At 47.0% G+C, this 26,084-nt stretch overlaps 1 protein-coding gene across 2 annotated transcripts in view; it reads right to left on the reverse strand.

The window, feature by feature from the left end:
- Positions 1-1,143: 1,143 nt before the first annotated feature.
- MASP1 (MBL associated serine protease 1) overlaps positions 1,144-26,084 on the reverse strand; it is a 63,158-nt gene continuing 38,217 nt past the window's right edge. The window contains exons 9-16 of one of the 2 annotated variants that reach the window (XM_019623484.1): positions 23,903-24,040; positions 23,017-23,091; positions 12,134-12,271; positions 8,281-8,388; positions 5,900-6,085; positions 4,019-4,086; positions 2,168-2,267; positions 1,144-1,734 (exon numbers count right to left, since the gene is read on the reverse strand). In XM_019623484.1, coding sequence (XP_019479029.1) covers positions 1,544-1,734; positions 2,168-2,267; positions 4,019-4,086; positions 5,900-6,085; positions 8,281-8,388; positions 12,134-12,271; positions 23,017-23,091; positions 23,903-24,040 — 1,004 coding nt within the window. In that variant the 3' untranslated portion in view covers positions 1,144-1,543. Of the gene's footprint in view, positions 1,735-2,167; positions 2,268-4,018; positions 4,087-5,899; positions 6,086-8,280; positions 8,389-12,133; positions 12,272-16,177; positions 18,654-23,016; positions 23,092-23,902; positions 24,041-26,084 lie in introns of those variants that run through there. The other variant, XM_019623475.1, reaches the window with a different exon arrangement.

Genomic DNA, 26,084 nt, shown 5'->3' on the forward strand with positions numbered 1-26,084 from the left:
TTCCGTTTACAGAATAAACCACAGGGCACAGAGAGGTAGAATGACTTGCTCATAGAGGCAGATCCAGGCTGTGCACTGCTGTCCCTGAGCATACAGCCCAGGCTTGGTGTCCATGCGTTCTCATTCCTCAGTATCTTCTTTCACCAAGAGACCCTGAATGACTGACTCCAGCAGCTGCTATGAAGTGAAAACTCCCACAAAGTCCAATTTTGACAGAACATAAGAGAGGGACTTGGGGGCTTCTGATCACTTGAAGGGCTTAAACCTCATAGCTCTCCAGGGGACGAGGTCCCTGGAAGCTTGCTGAGAGGGGGATGGTATTCTGCTTGGGAAACACTTATGACCATTTGGGGCTAGGTATTTGTGGTGATAAATGGGTGACAAATCAGGGGAATGGCTGCTTGGAATCAGCTGTGGACATAGGGAGGCAGAGTGCAGGGGCCTGAGCCTGGCCTACCTGAGCTGACGTTGTGCAGCTCAGGTTTTCAGGAAGAGAAGAAGGCTGGGGCCTAGAGCAGAGGCTCTGTTTAGGAATAAGGAAAGGTCCCTTGATGAGCACTATGTCCTTGGGAACCAGGATGTGGTGGACAAGGATGGGTATTGCTGACCGGCATTATTTTGTCTGTGTCAAAACTCTATTGAACCCTAAGGTAATTTTTGCTTTTTGGTTACTTTGGCTTTAACTCATCAAAGAAAAATGGCTTCATTGGATCCTAGATTGTCAGAGCTGGGAGGGTCCTTAGGGATGAGGGGAAGGGACTTGCATAGAGTCACACAGGGAGCTGGGGACAGAGATTGTTCTAGAACCTGGTGTCTGGCTTCCCAATCAACCATTCCCAGTCTTCCCCTCCCCCCCCACCCCACTCCCCACCCCATTCTGCTTCTCACAGGCACGCTCATAATTCGGTGTCTAGCTCATGTTCATAATTGCATTGCTATGGGACATGTTATAGGACTAAGAACCTTGTCTTGACTTTTTTAGGGATTAGGGGAAGGGACTAGGGTTGGGAAGGGTGCATGATAGTGCAGAAGCGTGGGGATTTGGGGCAGATGACAGAAGAGGTGGTGAAAGTTGAAGGGAAGGGCGCACACCAATCCACTCTAAGACCCAGCCGGGATTTGAAAGAGAACTTCACACTGACCTTCTGCTAAGTCACATTTATTGAGCACTTAGTTTATGCCTGCACTGTGCTAAGTGCTATGTATATATTAATTAATTTGACCCTCATCAGACTGTTATGAGGTAGGTAAGGTATGCCATTTCCATAATATGGATGATGAAGAAACTGAGGTTCAAAGAGGCGAAGTCACCTGCCCAACGTTGCAAAGCGAGTAAGTGATAGAGCCTGAATTCATCCCTGTGTTCTGATCACTTAGCTACTCTGCTTCTTTAAAAAGCGTGAAAAGGGGGCTGAGATGCCCCTATTATTGGTCAGTAATGGATGGACTGAATGAGGTGGGTGTAGGGCAAGGGTGTCTTGCATCAGATAATTATCCTCTCCTGATGACTGACCATAGACAGTGTGGGGGTGAGGAACCGAATTCAATTCTTCATTCTGGTGATGCTTTGGATCCAGCCCTTGTTTTGGTAAACATAGGAATATACTCCGTAGCGGTCTTTCTTTCCGCAGTCGTCGCCCCAGGACACTGTGCCCATCAGGTACCACCGGCCTGTCTCATTATTCAGGGTCACCATGGGGCCTCCAGAATCACCCGCACAGGCGTCCTTGCCCCCTAGATGAAAAAGAGACCCAGGTTAAAATAACGTGTCCTCTTCCCTAGCCCCAAATCCAAAGGAGCCTCGTTTTCCCCACATCTGACTTGTAGTTCAGGGAGTTAGGCACGAGGGGGCGCAAGCAGAACATTTAACTCAAACCTGGGCCCTGAGCAGTTCTAGGTCAGGCCTCTTCAGAGCTCAGTAATTTGAGAAATTGCAGGTTCAAGACTTTCTTGTTTCATAGGGGAAAAGTTGAACTTGGAGAAGGGAATGGAAATTCCTTAGCACTCTTGTCTCTGCAGCCGTTTCTCCAGAGGAAACCTTCCTCTCATGATCACCCTCTCCTCCTCCACTGTTCAGCCTCCCAGACTCCAAGGTCTCCAGCTCTTCCATTGTAGGGCTCTGCATCTTTCCCTGGTTGTGGTGCCCTATTGTATGCCAGCTTCTTACCTTCCTTCTCCCCAGCACAGATCATGTCCTTGGTCACTTTCCTTTTCAGTGGAGCATAGGCCTCCTGGCAGGTGCTGTGGTCAACAATTGGGATTTCGATCTGGAACACAAGGTCATTGTTGGACCCCACTCCTGGCTGAGGATCCCAGCTGTTCTGACACCCCCCTGGAGCTGGCTCCTCCCCATATCCTTCCTGGATAAGCCTGGGTCTACCTTAGACCTGGTCTCAGAAGCTGCCTTATAGTGCAGGTGAAGGAACACTGAATGGAGAATTAGGTGATCCATGACCAGGTACAGTCTCAGTTAAGAACTTGCTGTGTGACCTTGGGCAAGTCATTTGGCCTTTCTGGGCCTCAGTCTTCTCATCTGTAAGATGGAGATAATAATACTTGCCTAGTATATGCATTATTTCATATATGACAATGTATGTAAAACCTATCAGTCTTCTACTCCTACTATTACTGGTTGTGGGGCCTGGGGCATGTAGCTTAATCACTGTTTTTCAGACCTCTGAGACTCTGTTTCCTGATCTGAAAAATGGAAGTCACAATATTTGAAATACTCATCATAAAGAATTTTCCAAAGAGGAGAGGAATGAGCAGATGCTTTGTAAATGACAAACAAAGCATAAATATTAGGTATTGTAGTGTTCCTGCTGCTTGCCTTGAAGCAAGCATTTATTTACATTCTCCCTCACTGCAGTACGAGTTTCTACATCTAGGTCAGTATCTCGTACATTTCTGCCTTTCATAGCTTGGAACACAGTCAATATGTATATACAGAGGGTGCCTAAGAAATGTATTCACATTTTAAGAAAGAAAAAAAACTGTATGAAAGTTGTAATACTCAATATACATTGAAAACAAAAGATGAATACAAGTCATGTTTGACTTTTGCAATTATAAGAGGTGCTCAAAGTGATTACCATCAGCGTAATTTTAATACATTTTTTTCCTTTCTTAAGAGATGTACACATGTTTTTGGCACCCTCTGTATTTGAAATGAGGCAATAAAGTGATACATGAAAGTCAGGTATTGTGGTTATTATTTCCTTTGATTCAGCTTGGTTAAATGTTGGCATAGATGCCTGGAATAAAATGAGGAAACATATGAGTCTCGTTCAGCCAAACCAAAGCTGAATGGGTTATATGGACCCAAAGTACAGCTCTTTGGCCTTGCTGGGAAGGCACCAGAAGTCATTCAGTCACTCATGGGCCATGCCTTCCCAGATAAGTGGGGAGAAGAATTCAGAGTAGGGTGGTTGTGAGCATATATCTTCAACAAACTGTCAAGTGCCTGATTAACCTCTATTTATTGTTCAGGTGTCATTTAATTGTTACTTCCTCTGGAAAACCCTCCTGAACCCCTAATACAAGTTCAGATCCTTTGCTCCTAGTTCCATGTTCTTTTATGCAATGATATAAATGTGAACTTCTAAATGCAAGTCAAGTATACCACTGCAAAGACCGTGGCTCTCAAGGGCCCATTCTTTGGTCCATTCTTGTTTAGTCTGCTACGTGAGTCTTTATCGGGTACAGATGGACCATCCTTTCGAGTGTCCAAGCCTGCAAGCCTTGTTTTCTGCAATACTTTTCATAAGCTGAGTACTTAATAAGCTACAGAAATAGTGAACAGTGTTTAGAGCCTAGAAACCTATAACATGCAGAACGAACAGATCAAGCTTATTGAGATTCAAGGTCCCAATGAACTTTGGAAGTGAATGTGGATCCCTGGTGTCTCCCTCTCTTATCCCCTGCCCAAGTCTCCAAGTCTCTAAGCAGAAACATGGAGTAGGAGGGTCCCTTGCAGGGCAGACATGTCTCTTTATGTAGGGCATAAATTGAACTTCACCTCCATCAAGGTCTCTGGGAACCTTTGCAAGAACTGCTTCCCCCATCCACTGACAATGACCACAGCCTCTGGAGGAGAGAAGACACAGTCAGAGCAGAGAGGCCTCTGTGGGGTTTTCAGAAGGTTGTATTTTTTCAGCCCCACCATCCCCTGCCTGTGGAGGAAAGGCTGAATTTGCCCCTTCAGAGAAAGGCAGCATGGTGGAGAGGAAGACTGCTGGGTTGGAGGTTATCTGCAATAGAGGTTTGGGCATTTGTTTCTATGAATCGTTAGCTGGTTTATTTGTCTATTCTCTCACACTCCCAACTAGCATTGAACCTAAGCTTCATGAGAGCAGTCATCTTATCTTTCTCGTTCACGGCTGTGTCCTCATGCCTACAAAAGTTCTGGCACATAGTAGGTGCTCAATCAATAATTGTGAAAAACTAAAAATGTCTGGCCTAGTCCACAATACGCTATGCAGCTTTCAGCAAGCCTTCACTTCTCCCTCCCCTTCTGAGCCTCAGCTTCCCTGTGCATAAAATGAAGAGGCTGGACTTGCTGTTCTCTAACTCCCCCACGCCCCAGCTCTTACATTCTAGAAGTCCACGAAGTTGGCCAATCTCAGGGTGATGTGGAAAAGAGTTGAGCACTGATAGAGCACTTATTTCTTCATTTGAAAAAAGGGCCTGGATCCTGAAAACAGCGTTGGGCTTTAAGTTGAAAAACCTAAACTGCCAGCCCCAGGTCCGTTCTTACAAACTGTGTCTTGGGTAAGTCGCTTCACCTTGCTGACCCTCAGTTTTCTCATCTGGAAAATGGGACTACAATACCACCTCATGAGGCTTTTATCAGTAGTCAACAAATTAATGAATGTAAAGCAACTGGCACGTGGTAGGCACATGGCATCTGCTGAATCAGAGCCATATCCGTGCCTTTCTTGTTGGCTTTCTTCCCCTAAATACTCCTCAGATTCCGTTCAGCAATGCTTTTATAACTTCTTTGAAGTAAAGGCATTTAGCTATGACATGGCACCACTGAATTTAGAATAGAATGAAAAGGAAACCAACAGCCCTGCTTTGGACTCTCACTCTATGTTGGGTACGTTTGAGTATATAACTTCATTTAAATATCACCATCTCCCCATGGGGTGTTATCCTCAGTGTGGAGGTAAGGGACTTGAGATTTGGCAACTTCCTCAAGGCCAGTCAAGTACGAAATGGCAGCATGGGGATTTGAACCTACACTGGTGATGAAGCTATTGCTCCTCAGCTCCAAACTTACCCTTCTGTACTCTGCTTTGTGATGCTACGGATAAGGCTCTGAAATGACAGTTCTGCAGTGCCAGGGGGATGGTCCTGAAAATAGGGGGAACGTCCAGGAAGGCTTGCCATCACTGTTGGCATCACCCTAGCGATAATTCCTCACCCCAGCAGTGGTGGTGTGTTCCAGCTATTTTCCTTAGCACCATCAGCACAGAGTTCCCGCTCCACAGGCACCCTGTCTAAGCTTCTAGGCTCTATAACTCCCACCTCTTCCCTGTGTTCCCTCAGCCCCAGGAGTGGTGGTTTCTTCCTGAAAGTACCACCTCTACGATCTCAGCATTCTCCCTTCACTTCTCCGGTTCTCCAGGACCTTATATTAAGCTCCCTGTGTTACAATAACTAGCCTGGTTTCTGGTTTCCTATCTGGACACTGACTGATATAGAATTTACAGTACTGATTAAGCTTGGCTGTTTACTATGTGCTTCTTTTGAACCAGTTTATGGGAGGCAGCGGAGGAATCACGCAGACACCGTCAGCTGGCTCAGTTGGCACCAGAGCCTCACCAACGCTGGAGAAGAGGTCTCTGTGGAGGCACCTGCTGTTCTGCAGAGACGGGATCTGGGGTGGGGAGGGTACCTTTGTCCGGGGGCCTCTCAGGTAGACAGATGGGCATCACAAAGTCGTTCAGCACCGGGCCCTTTGACAGCTCCACCAGAGCCACGTCATTTTCAAATGTGTTAGGGTCATACCGGGGATGGAGGAAGGTGTGTTTGACCCTGAGATGCTGTTCAGTGTCATCAGACCGGAGCCTCCAATGCTTGCCTGGGCAAGAAGAAGGCACATGAGGTATGGGAGTAATGGAGGCGCAGAGTATAAGGTCACACATACCTTGCTCCCTGTCAGCCCCCTGCCCCATCCAGTCTATATTTCCAGCCTTAACTCTTTTACTCCCCTTCCTACCTTTTCCCAGCCACCCCATCTACCTGCTCTTCCCCACATATTCTCATGGGCTCCCAGCTCTGTCTTTCTTCATGAACTGATCCCACTGCCTTATAATACTCATCCCAGTGCTCATTTCCATATGTTCAAATCATATAATCACCCTTCAGTCTCTGGATCATGTGTTGCCTCCTCCATGAAGCCTCTCTAATTCTTGAATTAGATTTTTCAGTTAGAAGTCTTTTCCCTATGAATTCTCATGACATTTTATCTGTTTCTCTTCTATAGAACTTACTGGTTTCTTTTTTATACTAGAGGTCTTCATGTTCATATTTTATTCCTTTATTAGACTGTAAGCTCCTTGTGAGCAGGAACTAGATCTTAATCATACCTGTGTCCTTAGATCCTGGCATAGTGTCAGTAGAAAATTTCTGTTGAACTAATTGAATCAGCTGGTGGTCTTGGTTTTACAAAGGGGAGGGGAAGCTTGGATTGTATATATTGAGTTGTCGGAAAAGTCATGACACATGTTTGCGACAGATGGCACTAATTCATTTTTGGAAGTAGTAGAGTCATTCGCATCTACGTTATTGCTATATCATTTGACAGCTGACAGTTCTAGCTTCATTCTAAAAAACAATTGAGTGATTTGGTTGAGTTTTGGAGATTTTACAACAAGTTGAAGATGGAAGACCAAACTGTGCATTTTTGCCGTATTTTACTGTTTTACTTCCATAAAGGGAAGAACACGCATCAAGCTTGTGAAAAGTTGCATAAAGTTTATGGTGACAATGCTTTATAAGAACGTCAGTGCCAATGATGGTTCACGAAATTCCGTGCTGGTGATTTTGGTCTCAATGACGCTCTTCGGTCAGGGAGGCCCACTGAGGTTAATGACGACAAAATTAAGGCATTGAGCGAGTCAAACCCACATTACACAACATGAGAGATTGCAGAAACATTGAACACCCATCATTCAAGCATTCACGACCACCTGAAGAAGCTGGGATATGTAAGGAAGCTCGATATTTGGGTTCTGCATGCATTCAAAGTAGTTCATTTGATGGCGCGTATAAACATCTGCAATATGCTCATTAAACATGAGGAAAACGATCCTTTTTTGAAGTGACTGATAACTGGTGATGAGAAGTGGATTGTTGACAACAATGTGGTGTGCAAACGGTCTTGGTCCCGACGTGATGATTCACCTCAAATGACATCGAAAGCAGACATTCATCAGAGGAAGGTTATGCTCTAAGTGTGGTGGGATTTTAATGGTGTGTTTTTCAAGCTCCTACCAAGGAACCAAACAATCAATTCAAATGTGTACTGTAAGTAATTGGACAGTTTGAATGAATCCATCATCCAGATACATCCAGAGCTTGTTAATTGTAAAGGAGTTGTGTTCCATCGTGACAATGCAAGACCACACACAAGTTTGATCACCCATCAAAAATTATTGGAGCTTGGATGGGATGTATTGCCACAACCACCATACTCGCCTGACCTTGCGCCATCAGACTTCCATTTGTTTCGCTCTCTTCAAAACTCCTTGTGTGGTATAATGTTCAATTCAGATGAGGTTGTACATCAGCACCTTATTCAGTTTTTCACAAATAAATACAGGTCTTTCTATGAATGAGTAATTATGAAGCTCACTGAAAGATGGCAAAAGGTTAGCCAACAAAACGGGCAATATATCATTGATTGACCTTTGTTCTTTGTATAAATAAATGACCTTTGAAAAACGTACACAAAATATGTCATGACTTTTTTGACAACCCAATATATGATCCGTTTCAAATCATGGTTTCCTAGAAGCCTGAAGCATCTTTGGAAACTATCTAGACTGGACTCTTTATTTTACATACCATTAGAAAACATTGAGGCCTAGACTTCGATGACTTTCTCATGGTCCCACCACCTGGAAATCATTGCCTTGGGCTTGGACTCAGGTTCCTGAACTCCGGTTTAGCTCGGTTTTCATCCCAGGTGTCCCACCCTGATGAGTGAGTGAGTGGACACACCCCATTCCCAGAACCACACTGGCTTCAGTAATCAACTTGCCCTTCACTCACCCATGATGATTTTGAAGTCAGAAGGGCTGAGCAGGTCTTGTACAGCTGGGTCATCTGGATTCAGCGAATGGTGGAGGCAGTGAGCCGCAGTCACAATCCATTTGGAGCCTGAGAATAGAATCGTACACACCCGGCCCTGCACTGCCCTGTCTGGCTCCCAATATCTCAAGCTGAGGGCCTACTCCAGGGTACCCCTCTCTATTACATTTCACAGCCCCAGTCCAGACACTCATATCCTAATTTGAAGATGAGGAGGTAAACCTGTGATTGTATCTGCCTATTGCAACCAAAGCCAATACATCTTAAATAGGGTTTCAGGGCTCCCTTAAACCCATAGGCTCAGGGAGATCTGGACAGCCCAAGGTGGGTCCACAAAAAATCCCGGTGCTCGCAGGCCCCACAGCCCCTCTCTCCCTCAGGCCTTTTGTTCCCTGGGCCAGCATCAACAGTCTCATTTGGGAACTTCTTAGAAATGCAGGCTGTCAGGTCCCATTGCAGATCTATTAAATAAGAATCTGCATTCAGTAGGAAAATCTGGGAATTTTGACAAGATCCTCAAATAATTCCTATGCACACTGAAGTATAAAAAGTACTGATCTAGCATGGTGCTTCTCAGCTGTGGGTGCGCATTAGAATCACCTGAGGAATTTAAAAACAAAACAAAACAAATAGTGCTTAGGACTGAGACCAGACCGGCTAGGTCAGAAGTTGGCAAGCTTTTGAGACGGAAGGGCCAATACTGTCCCTCACAACAATTTAAAAATTATTCGAGACCCATAAAACAAATGAAATCACCATTATGTGAATAATAGCCTTTAAAATTTTTATAAATGAAACTATGATAGTTTTATTTTCATTTTCAGTTTTACTTCAGAGCCACATGTATGTACCCAAAGAGCTGCATGTGGCTCGCGAGCTGCAGTTTGCCGACCCCTGAGCTAGGTCACGGGAGTAGGGCCCAAGCACAACTATATTTTAAAAGTTCCACAGGTGACTCTACTGCTATCACTGCTCTGATCCTAACTTCTCATTTAATAGGTATGGGCCCTGAGGCCTGGTGTCAAGCAGGGATGTCTAGGGTTACCCGGAAGGTTAGTGGCAGGCCATTGGGTCCCCTGATGGTCCGCTTACAGCATTTCTTGTATCTCCAGTGTATTTTCCTCTCAATGGACAAGTTCCTGCCCCTTTCTTAATATAGTGTAAGGCTTCAGTTCATTCTTTGGAGTGGATGGCAAGCCCATGAATAGCTGAACCCAGAGCCATAACCAGGATGAACCAAGCAGAAAGAAAAGCATCAGGGCTCTGGGGTGGGGGTCTAGGGGCAGAGCTCGGAGTCCCAGGAAGAGGTACCTTTGTGGAGCAGGCTCCAGGCTCCACTTGGCCCTCTCAGGAGCAGCTATGTGCTCTGGTTACTGGGTTCTGGGTGAAGCTGCCTATAGACCGCCTGGAGGCATTTTTGATCTCTGACCATAGCCTAAGGCTATTGGCCAAATTTTCCAAGAAAGTGGGATGAGGTAGCCAGGTAGGACAGCCTGCCTCAGAGCAGGGCTCTGGCCATTTCGATGAACCAAGGAGTGTGCAATGGCCAGTCCAGAGATGCCGCTTGGCTTCCCAGCTCTGCAAATCCTCTCAGAGCCCCTGAGCCAGGCTCCCGCTAAACAGCCTTCAGTGCGGACACTGAAACGTGGCACTTGCCTTCCTTCCTCTCTCCCTTAGCCCCCTCCCAGCCCTCCCTCTCTCTACAAAACTGAATCACAGGAGGAGGAGATTCTAGGTTAGGAATGCTGTACAGGGCAAAGCATGAGAGAACTTGTAGCTTGGCCAAGGGTAGCGAAGCCGACTCTAACATGTTCGAAACAGAAGTACTAGGGAATAAACATGCAGTAGATACAGCCGGCCCTCTGTATCTGCTGGTTCCAGATCCAGAGATTCAACCAACCGTGGATCAAAAATATTAGGAAAAAAGTCACATTGTTGCTGACATGTACTATGTAGTTAGGCCTGGGATGGTGACGTAGATACTGAACATGTACAGACTTTTTCTTGTTATTCCCTAAACAATACAGTATAGTAACTATTTACATAGCATGTATATTATATAAGGTATAATCAGTTATCTAGAGATGATTTAAAGTATACAGGAAGATGTGTGTAGGTTATATGCAAATACTAAGGCATTTTATATAAGGGACTTGACATCTGCGGATTTTGGTACCCAGTGGGGTAGGTCCTGGAGCCGATCACCAGAGAATACTGAAGGATGACTATACAATAAGCATTGGACATTATTGAGCTTAAGAACTCAGGGCCTAAGACTTAAAACTGTGGGCACGTGATCCATCTCTTTTACTCACGTTCTAACAGAACCGGCAATGTCTGGTGAAGCAGCCTCGCGCCCTCCACTCTCCCTGTGGTCTCCTCCTCACCATCTCTCTGCTTCTCTGCTTCTCTTTTGACCGTTTCTTCACGTCTGGTTCCTCCCTGCTTTTCTGTCTCTCCTGACTTCTCCTCCCTCTTGGGTGTCTCGTGCCCTACCTGTCTCTCTTCCTCTTGTTGTATTTGTTTCCTTTTATTTTCCCCTTAATCTCTCAGCTCCCTCTCTTCCTTTTTGGGTCTCTCTCATGTTCTCTGTTCTCTCTCTATTTGTCCTTCTAGCTCTGTCTCTCTGTCCCTCTCCCCCCTTCTTTTTCTTGGTGGTCTCCCCTGCCCACTCCCCACAGGGCTGTCCCTGTCACACCTGTACTCACTCTCCATGCCCCTTTGGGAGGACTCCATAGAGTGGGACCATTCATCTTTGTGTTAGTGGGAATATAAGGATCAATTCCTCGCAGAGGAGGGCAGACGCCTGGTTGCCATTTCCCATTTCCCAGGGTGTCCAGATTGCAGCGCTTGTCCAGGGCGGGCGCCTCCCCTCAGAGATCCCTGATGAGGAGCTGTCCTCACCTGACTGTACCCCGGAGGAGGTGGATCAGTGAGAGGTGAGGCCTGCAGCCCAGGAGCGACCCAGGCAGACATGGACCCATCCAGGCCTTTTTTCTCTGTGATGGGATCAAATTGGGAACTGGCCGGGGACTCTAGAGTGCTATTAATTTTTCTTATGTTGTCTGGAAGGGACCTTAAATTATCTGAACCAAATTGCGGCAGGAAGATCTGTCAGTGATCCCTTGCCGGCCCTCACTCCTACTGCCACCACATTCAATCCATGACAAAATTCTGACAATCGTATTTCCCAAATGCTTTTGAATCTGCCTCATTTCCATCTCATTTCCTGTCCTTATTCTGAAGCTAATGACTTTCTTCCCCACTGTTGTAATAGCGACCTCAATGAACTCCTGACCTCAGAGATTCTCTCTCCTTTGAAACCACATGCCTTTGGAGAGAACTTTCCAGAACATGCTTATAAACCTGCAGCAGCATTCAGGATAAAATCTAAATTCCTAAGCAGGGCATTCAAGGCGTTTGTTAATCTCCTTTCCCTCACTTCTCCAGGGAGAGTTTCCTGGTTCCCCCTGATCCCACAGCCCTGGTACACCTGGCCTTTGAGCTGCAGGTAAGTGCCTTGTGTTGTAACCCTTGTTTGAGGGGCTGACTCTCTTACCCTTCCCAGTGCCAGAGACTGACCAGGACCCGGTAGGTGTTTGTTGACTGAAAGAGCCAGCTGGGACAGGGACACGTGTCTCTTGGCTCCAGCTAAGGGCTCTTTGTCCCACACTTTACTTCTGGGCCCCGCTATCAGTGTGGATAATGATTCTCAATGAATTAATCTTGATCAGTCTCAGAAAGAGAGTCCGGTCCCTTCGCTTCCACCCTGGCACCTAACTCCAGTCCTCCATCCCTTTCACCTTCTCCTTACCTATAAGGGAGCCCCCACAGAAGGGCTGCCCATTCAGGTGCGACAGCATGGCAATCCAGGGGGTGGTGCCCTTTACAGCTTGATGTCCATTGAAGATCCTGGCCATCAGATTCCGGGAGAATTTGGGGAGCCCGCACACTGCAGCCAAGAGAAGGAGGGACAGATCACACTCTGGGCTACCATCTCATCACCTTCTGTTACGAACATCTGTTATTAATATTTTTTGATCTCCCAGCATCCATTGCCCATTTCAGTCACAGCACACCAGTTTTCCTCTGGGCTCTACTCTCCTCCCATTCTTAGTTCATATATCCTGAGTTGGAATGACTTTACCAACTAGGATTCTAGGGGTAGGAATGTGACCCAGACCCAACTAATTAAATCCTCCCATCCTCTGGTCCTGGCAATTGCTCAGAGATGAGAATGCAACTCTGGCCAGGGCAATGAAAGTCTGACTTGAGAGTTTTGCTAAGCATATTGGAGAGAGGGCCTTTATCAGATGGGGTTGCTAAGCTGCTGGCTCTAAGCCCAGATATGCCAATGATCACTTCAGAGAGAGTCTGCTGAGAATGATGCTACTAACATAGGAAAGTGGAGCTAGAAAATGAGGAGTGAAGCAAGAGAGCTCTTGTATCCTAATATTTGAGCTCCTTGATTTAACCATACCTGAAGCCTTTTGATATAGACTTTTCAGCTATGTGAGCCTGTAATTCACTCTCTCTCCAGCCCCCTCACCCCCTGCCCTGAAATGGTTCGTATTGTGTTTATGTCACTTGAAGTGAGAGTCTTGACTAATAAATAAATGCCATGCTCTATCCACAGGGATCTCTTGACCTCAGGGAAGCCCTGCCTCAGGGCCTTGGGGATTGAAGACCCCTCCCTGCCCCCAACAAGTGACTGCCTGCTTCATACTGGGTTCCACTGACTTGGATTCACAGACACAGACACGCATGAATCTTACAGCTGAACAGCCCTTGGACACCATCTAGTCCATCCCTTTCATCGTGTAGCTAGAGAAGTGAATTGACTTGTCAAAAGTTATCCTATAAGTTAGTAGCAAGACTCTACTTCTCGGTCCCCTGACTTCCAACTTTGGGCTTTTCCCCACTCTGGCCAGCACCACTGACTCTTACCTATGTGACTTCCCGGAGCCTTCATACCTTAAGTCCCTGGATCCAGGCAGCTATCTGCCTTCTTTGTAGTTGTCACCAGGCTGCTGAGCAGGGCTGAGGAAAATCTCAAATGTGTGTGCTGCAACCTTGCCTGCCTCTTCAGCATCTCCCAGCACCATCAATTCTACCTGCTGTCAGCTGGTCGCCCCAAGCTAACCTCCTGCCCCCATTATGCAGATACTTAGAGGCCACGGGGTAAGATAGCCTCCAACCATCCCCCTCTTCCATCTGCTTCTTCTGTAAACTTCCTTCTCTTCAGAACTAACTCTGGGCTTTGGATTTCCTCTCCCTTCCAAACTCTTGGGGCTTTGGGGATTCTCTCCCCTCTCCTGTATCATGCATCTCTCCTTTCTCTAGGCCTCCAAAACTTTGTAGAATTCTCATTTAAAAATCAAACTTCCGTTTCCTCTGCTTCCCATTCATTTCAAAGTCTCTTCTTCTCTCATCCATAGTCAAGCTTCTGGAGAGAGGAGTTGTTACTCAGTCTCCACATTCTCCCCCTTCCTTGGGAGGTAAATTTGGAAGAAGTGCCATGCTCTGCACATACTTGGAAGCAAAGCGGCCATTTGAATATTTAATAGATCCACAGCCATAGATGGAGATAAAATGGCTCTGGGTCAATAAATAGAACGTCAACAGTGATATCTACATGTATAGAAAGACACTATTTGAAATTTGATCTTATGTACCTTCATCCCTAGGAAGTCTCCTTGTCCCGTGACTCCTCACTATTGAAGCTGGAGCACCCACTGTTTAGGTAAAGCTAGATACAGCTTTGACTTTGGAAAGAGCAAAGCACAAACCAAAGTCTAGAAATACAAACTTTCATTTGAAGAGTCAGGGATTTTGGTAAAAGATGTGTAGGTCTCAAGGAACCAACACCTGGAGAACTGAACATAGAATTTTCACCGTAAGAGACAGTGAAGGGAGGATGTAAGGGCAGTTTCCTGCCTCAGAAAAGAGATTAAAACTCAGAAAAGAGAAGTCTGGAGAAGGAGGGAGGGAGGGAAGTGGGAAGGGAGGGAGGAAGCGGGGAGAGATAGAAGAGAGAGGGAGGAGGAGGAAGAGAGGGGAAGGGTTAGGGACCTTAAACACCTGGCCTGCTCCCTGGTTCCTCGCTCAGAGTTGGCAGTAGTGACCGGGTCCCTGTCCCTGGGGAATGTCCAGCCCGGAAGCGTTCCTCTGGACTATCCTGTGGCATTTGCACTGTTGACTACTTTTCATCCCTCTTGACACTCTCCCTGGGTTCTAAAGCACGTCTCTTCCTGTGTTTCTGATCCCTCTTTTTTGTCTCATTTCTCTTCTTCTCTCTATGCCTCCCACGCTGCTGTTTCCCTTGTTCAGTCTGTTCCCATCCTTTTCCTGCAAACTTCCAGTAGATAATACGATCTCCTCCTATGCCATCATACCTCCTATACCTTAATGGATTTCAAATCAGTATCTCTAATCTGCCCCCTGCTCTGAAACACTCCCTCCTTAAGTCTCCAGTTGGATTGCTCATAAACTCTGCCAGCACAGCAAAACCAAGCCCTGGTCTCCACCCTTCACCAACCTTCTCCCCTTTGTTATTCCAGATATCTGCTGATGTCTGCACAGGCCTCATCCTTGTCTCCTCTCTTTTCTTCAACCCCCATATTCAATTAGCCACTAACCCAGCAAAACAATCACCAGGAGAAGCAGAGAGTAATGTGTCTTCTCCACTCCATGTCACAGTGTGCTCTGCATGTGACCTTGTGACACCTCAGTATCTCAATATGTCACAACATACAGTCCAAATGTCTAGAGGAAAGTAAAAATCTAAAATATAATAGAACACGAGACATGATAATTCTTGCACCTGCTACATACAACGTGTAAAACACAATTTAGGATTTCTTTCAGTTCTCAATAATGTAAAAAGCAAGACCTTTTCATTATGATACAAATTCCAAACAAAGGCACGGCATGAGTGCATCCCATGGACAGCCCTCACCAACAAGCTAACTTGTGCACCCCCACACCCCGGCATCTGCACTGCTTCTAAGCCTAGACACAAAGCCCTGCCCAATACACTACTTAAATGTTTTTAACCCCCCCCCCACACACACACACACACATCTGCACTATCACAGCCCTCCGTCTGGTGGGTGTCCACCGTCTCTCTCCAGAATGGTTGCAGCAGCTTCCCAACCACTCTCTCTGGCTCAGTCCCTCCCCGCACCCCACTTTCTATACCATGCTGCTTACCCTCAGACCTGCTTATTCAGAATTTCCTGTGGGTGAGACCCAGGGATCTGCATTTGTAACAAGCATCCTAGGCGACACTGATATACCCCAAATTAGAGAATGACTAGTTACAGCATAGAGTGCAGACATAGTGTGGCTTTCAAGACTCTTTCCACTCTGCCTTAATCCCCATTGCTCACTCCCCTCGTAGCACGTGCCTGCTTGATTTTTGTCCGCTCTGCCTCTCCCCTCCACATCCCAGTGCAGTCTTTACAACCTCTCTGCAAAGCTCTTCAGGTCCCCCTTTAGCTGTATGGATTTCTTGCTCCTTTAAGTTCTCGTAATACTCCAATCTCCACTCCTCTTATGACACTTAACTCCTTTTGTCTTAGATGTACATGATCTTGCCTTACATGCTAGTTGAAGCTCTTTGAAGTCAAGGGCTTAAATAGCAGGCAATGCAATGCAGTGAAGGAACGTGCAGCCTCTGAGAGGGCACATGTCAACAGCCAACCCCATTCTTCATTGCCCCTTCTTGGATGATGTTGTACATGACACAAGTTGTAGTTCTTCTGTAATGGGAGAGGTTTTGGCTTAATGAGGGGCTAGTTTCCCTTTAAAAAGTCAAAACAAAACAAAACCAACAATAACCAAAACCACAAATGAAGGCTGTTGATTATCCGCGGAGGTTTTATTTCCACTTTAGAACCCGGACAGGAGAAACAGAGTGCAGAGGCACCTTACAGAGCAGTGAAGCTTGTGATATAAAATATATACTATATAGCACCCTCTACATACACCGTTCATAGACATAGGAGTGTGGTTTCATGAGCCGATTAGAAAAGTGGACGCTTCCCAATTGTTCTCTTGGAATCCTTCTCAGGGGCTTCTCTGGCTGCCTTTCTGTGTTGGAGAATCCCAGGACAGCGAGCTCTGGGGGGAGGCAGACATCAGCGCCGTGAGGGTCAGGGAGAGGCTGCTGGCAATCGGAAGCACTGAGTAATGGAGGTGGAAGGACTCTGAGCGGGATCTAATGCCTTTCTTTTATTGATGGGGAAACTGAGGCCCAGAGATGGAAAGTGGTTTGTTAAAGGTTATACAGCCAGTTGTGGGCAGAGCTGGGGCTAGAGCCCAGGACTCTTGACTCTCTCTGTCTCTTCTCACTGACTTTCATGGGCAAGTTTCCGCCTTGCTTCACTGGCTCCTGGAAGCCAGAGGAGTGCATTCCTCTGAACATCCATGTTGCATGAGTTTTCTGAAGAGCTCAGCCTGCTGTGCAGCCTGGTGGGATCAGGTCACTCCTAATGTCCTGAGCCCATTCTTCTTCCATTTTCCTGCCCAGAAGCACAGCAGGGCACAGTGTGGGCTTTCTTTTCCCAAGCATTCCAGGTGAGTCTTCATGCCTGGGGCTGGGGCTCAGGAAGCCTTTTCAGATGCTGCGTTTCAAGGCTGGAAGGTTGCTTTGTGCTTGTCTGGAGTGGCAAGTGTGGACACACTGTGTTATCAGCTGGTATTGGAGTGTAACATATGGGCCCAAATGACATGTTCTGAGCTGACAATAGGACTTTAACAGCCTCCCACTGCTATTGTCTCCCCCCAATCCCCCAAACCTTCCCAGCTTTCTCTTTGTCCTTTAAAATTCCTTTAGCAGGGAACGTAAGGGCTAAGGCCTGGACTGCAAGAAGCTTTGGGGAGAGAAACCCCAGGGATAAGAGTACTGCAGTGGGTACACAAGGAGTGAGGGGCTTCTGGGACATGATCCCTATTTCCCCCAAACTGAGTGGTTTCTCCTAGAGGAGGAACTAGACTTCTCTGTGCCCAGAGGGCAGAGCTGGGAAAATGCATGAACTCAGAATTAAGCTCAATGTATGGAAACATTTTCTAACAATCTAGCCCAGTTACACCAACAGTGGGTGTGATAATTGAATAGGCGTGAATAAGATCACTGGGAAAAGCAGCCCTGGAGCGGGGTACTAGGACTGGCCCAGACATCTAGCTCCCTTGTATTGCTGAGGACAGTGAGGCCTGAAGAAGGGAAGGGACTTGCCCAGGACCATGGACCCAGGACTCTCGGGTAGAAACTTTCCCCCTACATCACACTTCTGCCTCTCAGGGTCCTGGGGCTTTCTCAGGAGGTGGGGAGCAGCATGTCCCATCCCATCTAGTCTGGTGAGTAACATGGAGTGTGCCATCGGAAGTGTGCGGTCAGCCTCACTCGGGCTGGGGCAGGGCAGGCAGGCCCTGAGGAGGTCAGTCAGTTCACCGTTCCACCTGGAGCTCCCCCAGACCTTGCGGGGAGCCCATCTGCTCCCACACCCAGTCCACATAGTTGGAGACCTTTGTGTAGACCCCATAGACCTGTTTGCTGCCACATTCTTCAGGTCCCCCCCAGGACACCAGGCCTTGGGCCACCCAGCTTTGGCTTAAGTCATCAAGGAGGACAAAGGCCCCACCGCTGTCTCCAAGGCATGTGTCCTTGCCACCTTCATAGTAGCCGGCACAGAACATGTTTTCGGTGACACTGTAGTTGCCCAAGCGGGACTCATAGCTGGTTTTGCACTCGGCGTGTGGCACCACAGGTAACTTGACATACTGAAGAATATCTGACAAGGTCCGCGTGCCACTGCTGATGATCTCATCCACTGTCACGTTAGGATTGGAGATGCCCCAGCCAGCCACCAGGCCCAGCGTGTGGGGCGCCGGGCCTTCGGGCTCGGGCCTCGGCAGGCAGATGGGCATGATGTGGGGCCCCAGGGGCACAGGCTCCTGAAGCTGCACCAGAGCTATGTCATGGTTGTAGTTCTGGATGTTGAAGTCTGGGTGAAGCACCACGCGGGCAGCGGAGCTGTTGGCAGCCCCCGATTTGTCCCGTATGTCATGCAGGCCCAGGTAGACAGTGATGTGCTCCTTGGAGACTGGTGTCACTGTGTTGTCCCTGCGCTGGGAGCGCAGCACGTGGGCTGCCGTGAGGATCCAGGACTCAGAGAGCAGGGCCCCACTCCCAAACCACTTGTCGTTTGGCACCCTCGAGGTATCTTCCACCACTATCAGGGCCTGCCAGGGAAAGAGGCCGGGCTCAGCATTCCGGCCCCCGATGATCCGCTTGACCAGGTTTGGCAGGGAGCGGGAGGGCTGGCCGCACACTGTAAGAAGAAGGAGGGAGTGGGGACGAGAGACGGAGACTGGTCAGGTCAGCCATGCGAACAGAGCCACCAAGAGAAATTCACATCTCACCCACTGTAGATTATGCCACCACGGGACCCTACTCTACGTCATGAGGTCACACTAGCCTCTGTGAGCTCTGTGAAGGGTCATATTTGGCCTAAGTCTTTCTAGTCTGGCCCTGCTATAGCCAGGGCCATCTGTGGACCAGGCCATTTAAAACATGGGCCTTCAAGATGGACTCATGTCTAGTTGGGGAGACCACTTCATAGTCGGTGTAGCGGCCTGACCACCACACTGTATATCTGAAGCTGATGTTGAACAATATTGTATGTCAACTATAATTATATATACATATAGTCATGGGACATGGAGTAGAGAGTAGGAATGGAGTCAATGGAATTGTAATAGATAAGCATGATATCGGGGGGGAAGGGCAGTAGATGGGGGGAGGGGGGTTGTTACTTTGTGAGGGTGAAAAGGATAACTATTGCATTGTTCTGTACACCTGAAACTAACAATAAAAAAATTAAAAAAAAAAAACCCAAAAACCCATAAGGGACTCATTCTGTGAATGGATGCATCCATGGTTAGGAAAAGGTGGCATAATCTACAAGCAATGATGCATGGGCCCTGCTCTGAGCCACCCATCATTGCACCTAGGGACCCTGTAGTACCTTCAAGGGAAGAAGAAAGGTCTGATCAAACTTCGTTCCACCGAGTTGTACCCCGAGCATGCACATGCACCACCAGCCTCCTGCAGCCAAACACCTTTGGCTCATGCGCAGAGGGTCTTCTGTACCAGCCCCCCGCTGGCTAAGAACAAGTTCACATGGGCCCTTCCCAGCATGGTTTTTAAGCCTGGGAGGTAAGCCTGGTGTGAGTGTGGGCCTTCTCTTGGTTGCAAATGGCCAGGCTACATTTCTGGCCCTGGAAACCATCAACAATCCTTTAAAGACCAAAGAGCATTTGCGTTTTCTTGGCAACTTTGGGAGGTCAGGCTTTCAGCAACCTAATGTTTTCCAGATGTTCTTCTTCTTGATGCCAAACGCTTCTTACATGATGCTAAGGCGCCCTGTCGTTGACCCCAGGCCAGATGTGAGCTAGCCTTTCTAACCCTCCAAAGGCCAGACTCCCAATTACAAGCAGCAGTATACAAGGTGACATCTCAAGGCAGATTTGTGATTAGCCCTGAACAATTTACCTAGTGCCAAAAGGCCCTCGTCTGGTGAGGAACATGCCTGTGGCTTGGTCCATGGGCATGACAGAACCAGTACCGAATGGTGCCTTTTCCCAACCAATGTGCCAGTGGCATACCCCAGGTCACAGAATGTCAGAATTGGGGAAGCTTGGAGATCACCTAACTTACAGATGGAGAAACCAAGGTGCAGAGAAGGTAAGTGACATAGTCATTAGTGGCAGAGCTATAAGTAGAGCCTGTTTCTTCTGACTCTCACTTCATTTTTTCCACTAAAGTTTGTTTATCTTCCTGATATTCTCTTGTCCTTTCAAGAGGTTGGGAGTGCTCATGGAAATGGGGCTGTTCTTTTTGGCTGGTATCATTCTACATTTAGTTTTTCTTGGGACAAAGGAATCTTCTTGAAATATTATAGCTTCAGCTGTGCTGAAGCCAGACTTGATCTCTAGAAAAGTGGAAGTACTGAGGGAGGGCTCTTAAAACACATGTATGATATTCTAGAATTTTGGGTTCATGAGACTAGCATAAATATAATCAGGATCAAGACTGGCTCAGCATTGCTTGTGTTGACATAAAAAATATTGGGTTCACCTTCCAGCTCTGCACCTAACTTTCTGTGGGTAGCCTTGGACAAATCATTATACCTCACTGAGTTTCCTCATGTGTAAAATAAGGGGCAAATAATATTTGCTTAACAGTTGCCTTGGAAAGGTGTATATTATGATGTTCAGTGAAATGGCTTTCTCCATTCTGGCTTGCTTCTGGGTTCAATCTCAGTATTTCAGGAGAGAATTTAGAAACCTCTGGCCTCGTCCAGTGATAAACCATGGTTCTTCCCAACATCAGGTGTTTAAAGAATTTCATGACTCATTGTACCAAGATGCTTTATATAAATATAAAGGATGATGACTATTAAAAGTTATAGAATGTCATGAATCACATGGTCCTACTCCCTCACTTCTGAGGTATGGAAGCCTAGTTCCAAAGAGGCGATATTACTTACCAAGGATCACAATTAGGAAATGATAGTACCAGGACTAGGACCCAGGCCCCTAACTCCCAGCTCACCGCCTCTTTCTGTTCCAGAGGTTGCAACATGGCTGCCCAGGATGGAATTCACCTGCAGTACTGTTTTCTTTGGCCCACAGAATATTTTCTTGGGTTTTTTTTTTTTTTTGTTTGTTTTTGTTTTTGTTTTTTTTAGCTGAGCCATCCTGCCACCTGTTGGCAGCTCAGCGGCAACTCAGCCCGGGCTGGGCATCGAACCGCTGTTGCTCAGAGCTCGCACTCTTGCGCGAGCTCTTAACCAACTGAGCCACTCGGCTGGACCTTGGCCCACAGAATATTTTATCAAAATGAAGATTTGAGGCCGGCTGAGTGGTGCATTGGTTAAGAGCTGGCTTGGGATGCCAGAGGGCCCCGGTTTGGATCCCACATATGAGGGCCAGTGACACTGCCCTCCACAGCTAAGATGCTGAACAACAGCTCAACCTGGAGCTGGGCTGCCGTGAGTCGCCGGCGATGGCGTGGCCTGCAGCCCCTGCTGCAGTGGGTTGCCATGGACTACCGTGTGTAGCCAGCAGCCAGCGTGAGCGGCCAGTAGCCGCAGTGAGCGGCCGTCCAGAAGCCGGCGACTGATCTGCCTCGCCTGGGAAGAGTGCAATGATGGTGCCAACTTGGGCCAGTGAAGCAACGTCCTCCACAACTAGACTGAAGAATAAAAGGACAGCAACTTGTCTGTTTCCCCTTCCCTGGTTTCACAGCACTGTTCCCACTCCCCAATTCCCCAATAAAATCTTAAAAAAAAAAAGGGGGATTTGACCCTCTAGTTTGTCACAGCTCCATCATTCCTATCTTCCCTGATACTTCACCACTTGTGCCCTTGGGTGTGCTCCTGGCTAAGTCTAAATGAGATGATGGGGATCTGCAGAGTGTGGGTGGGTTGACTTTTCCCGTGTTCTACCTGCTCATGAGTTTTTCCTTAGGAATAAGACCCTCCTAAGTGATGTCTTCCTAATCAGTCCTCACCCCTCCACTCCTAGACAACCATGTGACGTGACTTCCTCCTTCTCTGGGATCTCATAGCTCCTGTGATAGCCAAAGCTGATTCCCAAATGCTGACACTTTCTTAGTTCTTAAGGATAATGGTAGATGACTTGATAGGCTTTCCATTTTAATGTCTAACATCTAGAATCCTACTGAGTGATACTGAGGGTTACTAAAATATACCAGTCAAATAATACACTAGCTCAGTCTATCCAACACTCTAATTAAGTAAAATACAAATGCCACCCAACATGTAATCATACCGTGAAGCTGCTAATGTTCAAGCAAACACAGACAGAATCAGTGCTGCTTCTGAGTGCTTTTTTCAATGGTTGTATCTTTCAATTATTGCTACTCTTGCTTTTTTTAAAGTATAAATTTTTGTGTTGTGAATATTAAATTTAATTTCTGGGGTTATTTGTTTAACCCTACAGTGTGCATATTGGGCTGTGATTTTCTAACAAGTTGATTTAAAATATATATATATATATGATATATATATACACATATATATGTATATATATAATGATTATGATGAAAATCATCCATACTTTTAATGCTAACACAAATATCCACAAAATATCTCCTAAATCCATACACACAGTGACACTCCCTGTTACCACAAGTCTTTTTTCATTTTAAAGCAAGGTCAGTAGGTGAGCCATGGGAAGCCACAGTCAGTAACACTTGCACACGTTGCTCTTTGAAAGAACTCCTTACTCTGTCCTACTTATTTGTCTGATGTTGTTTGTTTTCTGTACAGTACAGTGAGTGCTTGATGATGGGGTGCCCACTTTCTTGATTTTCCCGACACACACAAGTTGTGTGGGGTGGGATAAAAAACCTGGTGTGAAGGGAGCAGAGCTGTAGAGAAAAGAGACAGGAGGCTCCTGGAGTGATAGAGCACATGAACATAGAGGCTGGTTGGTTTGAGGTGTGAGGCTGGACTTCTCTGATCTTTGACCCTCTGAAGGTACCTCCTAATAAAAGAAATCAAAGCACCATGCCCCCCATTTCCTACTCCATTAACAGCCAGAGCACCTGTGGCCCAAAGGCCTTCGATGGGAGACTTGGAGGCAGAGGACTTGAGGATGAGGTACCTGGCAGGCAGGTGGGTTGGTCTCTCCCCAGGACTTCATTCATCCAGACTCCTTGGGCAGAACAGGTGTATATACCTGGGAGAGTTAGGAAAAATTGGAGAAAATGGAGAAAATTGTTGATTGTTAGCACATTGGTTCTGTAGATCTGGGTTCTTAATTCCTGTATTGTGGGGTCATTGCAAGTCTTCCAAATCATCTTTCTGATGCCTTTCCCTCTGAGCCAGTCCTCTCTGCAGCCTGAGGCCTCTTTCTAAAATGAGAATCTGACCATGTCCCACCTTTGCTCAATGTCACCAATAGCTCCCTGTTGCCTCAGAAACAACCACACACTTCAGCATGGTGTCCAAGGTTCTGTGCAATCTGACTCCTGCTTCGTCCTGCCTGGCCCTGCCCAGCCCTCGCAGGCACTTCTCATTAGTCACAGGGGCCTTGGTTGACACAGAGCCCTGTGGTGCTGTTGCCCTTCCCTTTCTTCTCCACTTAACAAACTCTGACGAAAAGCCTTTATGTCTACCATCTCATCTGAGTCTTACGGTAGCTCTGGGAGCTATATCACTGCTCCCTTTTTGAAGTGAGAGCTTGGAGGCTTTAAAAAATTGGGAGAATTTTCTTAGTGCTACTCTGTAGCAGAGCAGACCTGATCGGCCTTCCCATCTCCCTGAGGGGTACTTCTCTGCAGGAGGCTGTGAGTATGTATGTGTGGGAAGCGGTGCCCTGTGGCCTAGATCCTGGGGTGCAGGCCTGAGCCAGGGAGAGGCGCAGCAGGTTTCCAAGTGTTTTTCCACCCAATTCCTCCAAAACATTGGCTAACTGACTGTCTGTTTCAGCCCCCAGCATAAGCCTAGACCCAGAGGATGTGAGGTAGGAGGGGGCATACAGGCCTCACCTGTGATATTGTGGAACATCTTGTAGTAGGGCTGCTGGCAGGAGTATCTGATCTCAGATTTGTATGTGGTGAGGTTGTTCCTGGTGGAGAAGGTGATCAGCCCATGTTCCAGCTCTGCTGGGTCTCCACAGTCTGCAACTGAGAGAGAAAAGAGTGAGACCCTCAGTTACCTTTGCTCTTCATCTTGGGGCCATCTGGTGGGTCTGTCTCATACAGATGCGCAGATTTTGTACTGCACACAACTTCAGTAACCAATGTTCTAGTCTATGAGAAGGGTGCCCCAGGGATTGTGGAGGGTACGATCTGTGTAGTCACCAGTGACCCGGCTTTTGGGGTCTCTCTCATCTACTGTGTGGTCAACTCACCTGGCCTGGTGTCAATTTCAGGGCAAGGGCAGGTCTGCTGAGATTTAAGCAGACTTGTCTGTTCCCCACCAGGACCCCTTCCTTGACTTCCAGTTCTGTTGTGTAATCCTCTTAGCCTCTTCTGCCCAAGCATGAAGCCTGTGGCTCTGCATGAAAATTCTGGCTGACATGAATAAAAAATATTCAGTTCTTCCAGACCCAAACACATACTGAGTAAGAGCCATTAATGTGCTCACACTGGAGCTTGGCAAAAAAAAAAAAAAGACAACAAAAAGAAACCCAACTCCTGCATGAGTATACAGTCCCACCCTGCTGGCTCTCTGCAGGCACAGAAGTCAGGAGGTGGGGTCCGGGTGGATCAATTTTTAGTCTTCAACTGCTCATTTTCTCTAACCATTGGTGGCTGGACATTGGGGCTCGCTGTAGGGTAAGGCCAAGATGACTGTTCCTCAGAGGTGGTCTTAGGAGAGATTGCCAGTCCAGCCAGGTCTTAGGGGAGTTGTCAACGCTGATAGAGTTCAGTATAAATCAGCGGGGAGTCAGGTTGTCAGTGTCTCTTCATGGGCCTCCATTAGGGGGCGGTGCTAGTTTATAAGGAAATCCTTATCTTAGGTCTTACAGCCTCCTTCAGAGTTGAAGAATCACAGAAGAATCAGAATTTCACAGTTGGAAAGGCACCTTAAGGCAGGCAATCTAGAATATCATCTTTATAGATGAGCCCAGGGAGGAAACTTGACTGGTCTAAGGTCATGCAGTGAGCTATGGTCTGAGAACTAAACCTGACCTTAAACTCAGTGGGTTTTTTGTTTTGTTTTGTTTTCTTTTCTGTTGTTGTTTTTTAGAAAACCAAACGTATAGCTCTTAAGGATCTGTTTTCTACTTAAAACTGGCTATAAGCAATGCTAGCTGGGCATGGCGGACATTTGCTGTCAATCTTCTGATAATTTCCGAGGACTGCATTCCAAGACCGTGGTAGAATTTCCAGTTTCCGTCTTCCCGAATTTTACCTGCTCACTATGGGTAACAGAGAGGGGATAATTTACCCCTCAGGCTACTCAGAAATTGTAATGTTTAACTTTAGGATTCCAAATTCATCTGTTTGATTGAGCACAGGATTGTCTAACTTAAAAATATAGCTAACTCCAAGGCCCTCCAGGATGGGGCAGAGGGTGAAGGGTGGAAGTTAATGCAGGTCCCTCCTACCCACGAGGAAGGAAAAGCCCGGAGAGCTAGTTAATGTTTTGTCCTGGCCTCCAACCCCTGGACACACCATTCCCATTTGTTTTGACCACCCAAAGTAGACTCACTCTTCCACCCTGTGAGGAAAGCATACGAAGGTCTTCACTAGGGCAACAAGAGGCGCTTTATTCTTTAAGGCTATCATCAGTTTTCGATGTATTTTCCTGCTGAGTCTCAAAGCAGATGTTTTTTCCTTTATTTGGAAATGCCGTTGATTGATGCCTGGATTTTCATATTACTGTTGCCGCCCTTAACTTTGGTCTAGGAGTTCATTTTGCCTAAGGTAACCTCAAGACCTGATGCCAAGTTTCAGGTGGAGGGATTCCAGCATTGGTCTTAGACATGGTCAGGCACTGAGAGCCTGTTACGTGGCCAACAATGGAGGGAAGAGATCTTTCCGGGTAGAAGACCTGCTTTCACATCACTCCAGAGAAGTGACTTTGCCCACTGATAAAGCTGGTCCTAGAACCATATAGAAGAGGTGATACATAGTGGAAAATAAAGGTTATTTCAGCTTAGGGAGAGTGAGCAGAGAAGGGGTACACTTTCTCCCCAAATCTACAGTGGCAGGCAAAGAA

The sequence above is a fragment of the Hipposideros armiger genome, unplaced genomic scaffold, assembly GCF_001890085.2.
Source record: "Hipposideros armiger isolate ML-2016 unplaced genomic scaffold, ASM189008v1 scaffold_14, whole genome shotgun sequence".
Taxonomy (NCBI): Eukaryota; Metazoa; Chordata; class Mammalia; order Chiroptera; family Hipposideridae; genus Hipposideros; species Hipposideros armiger.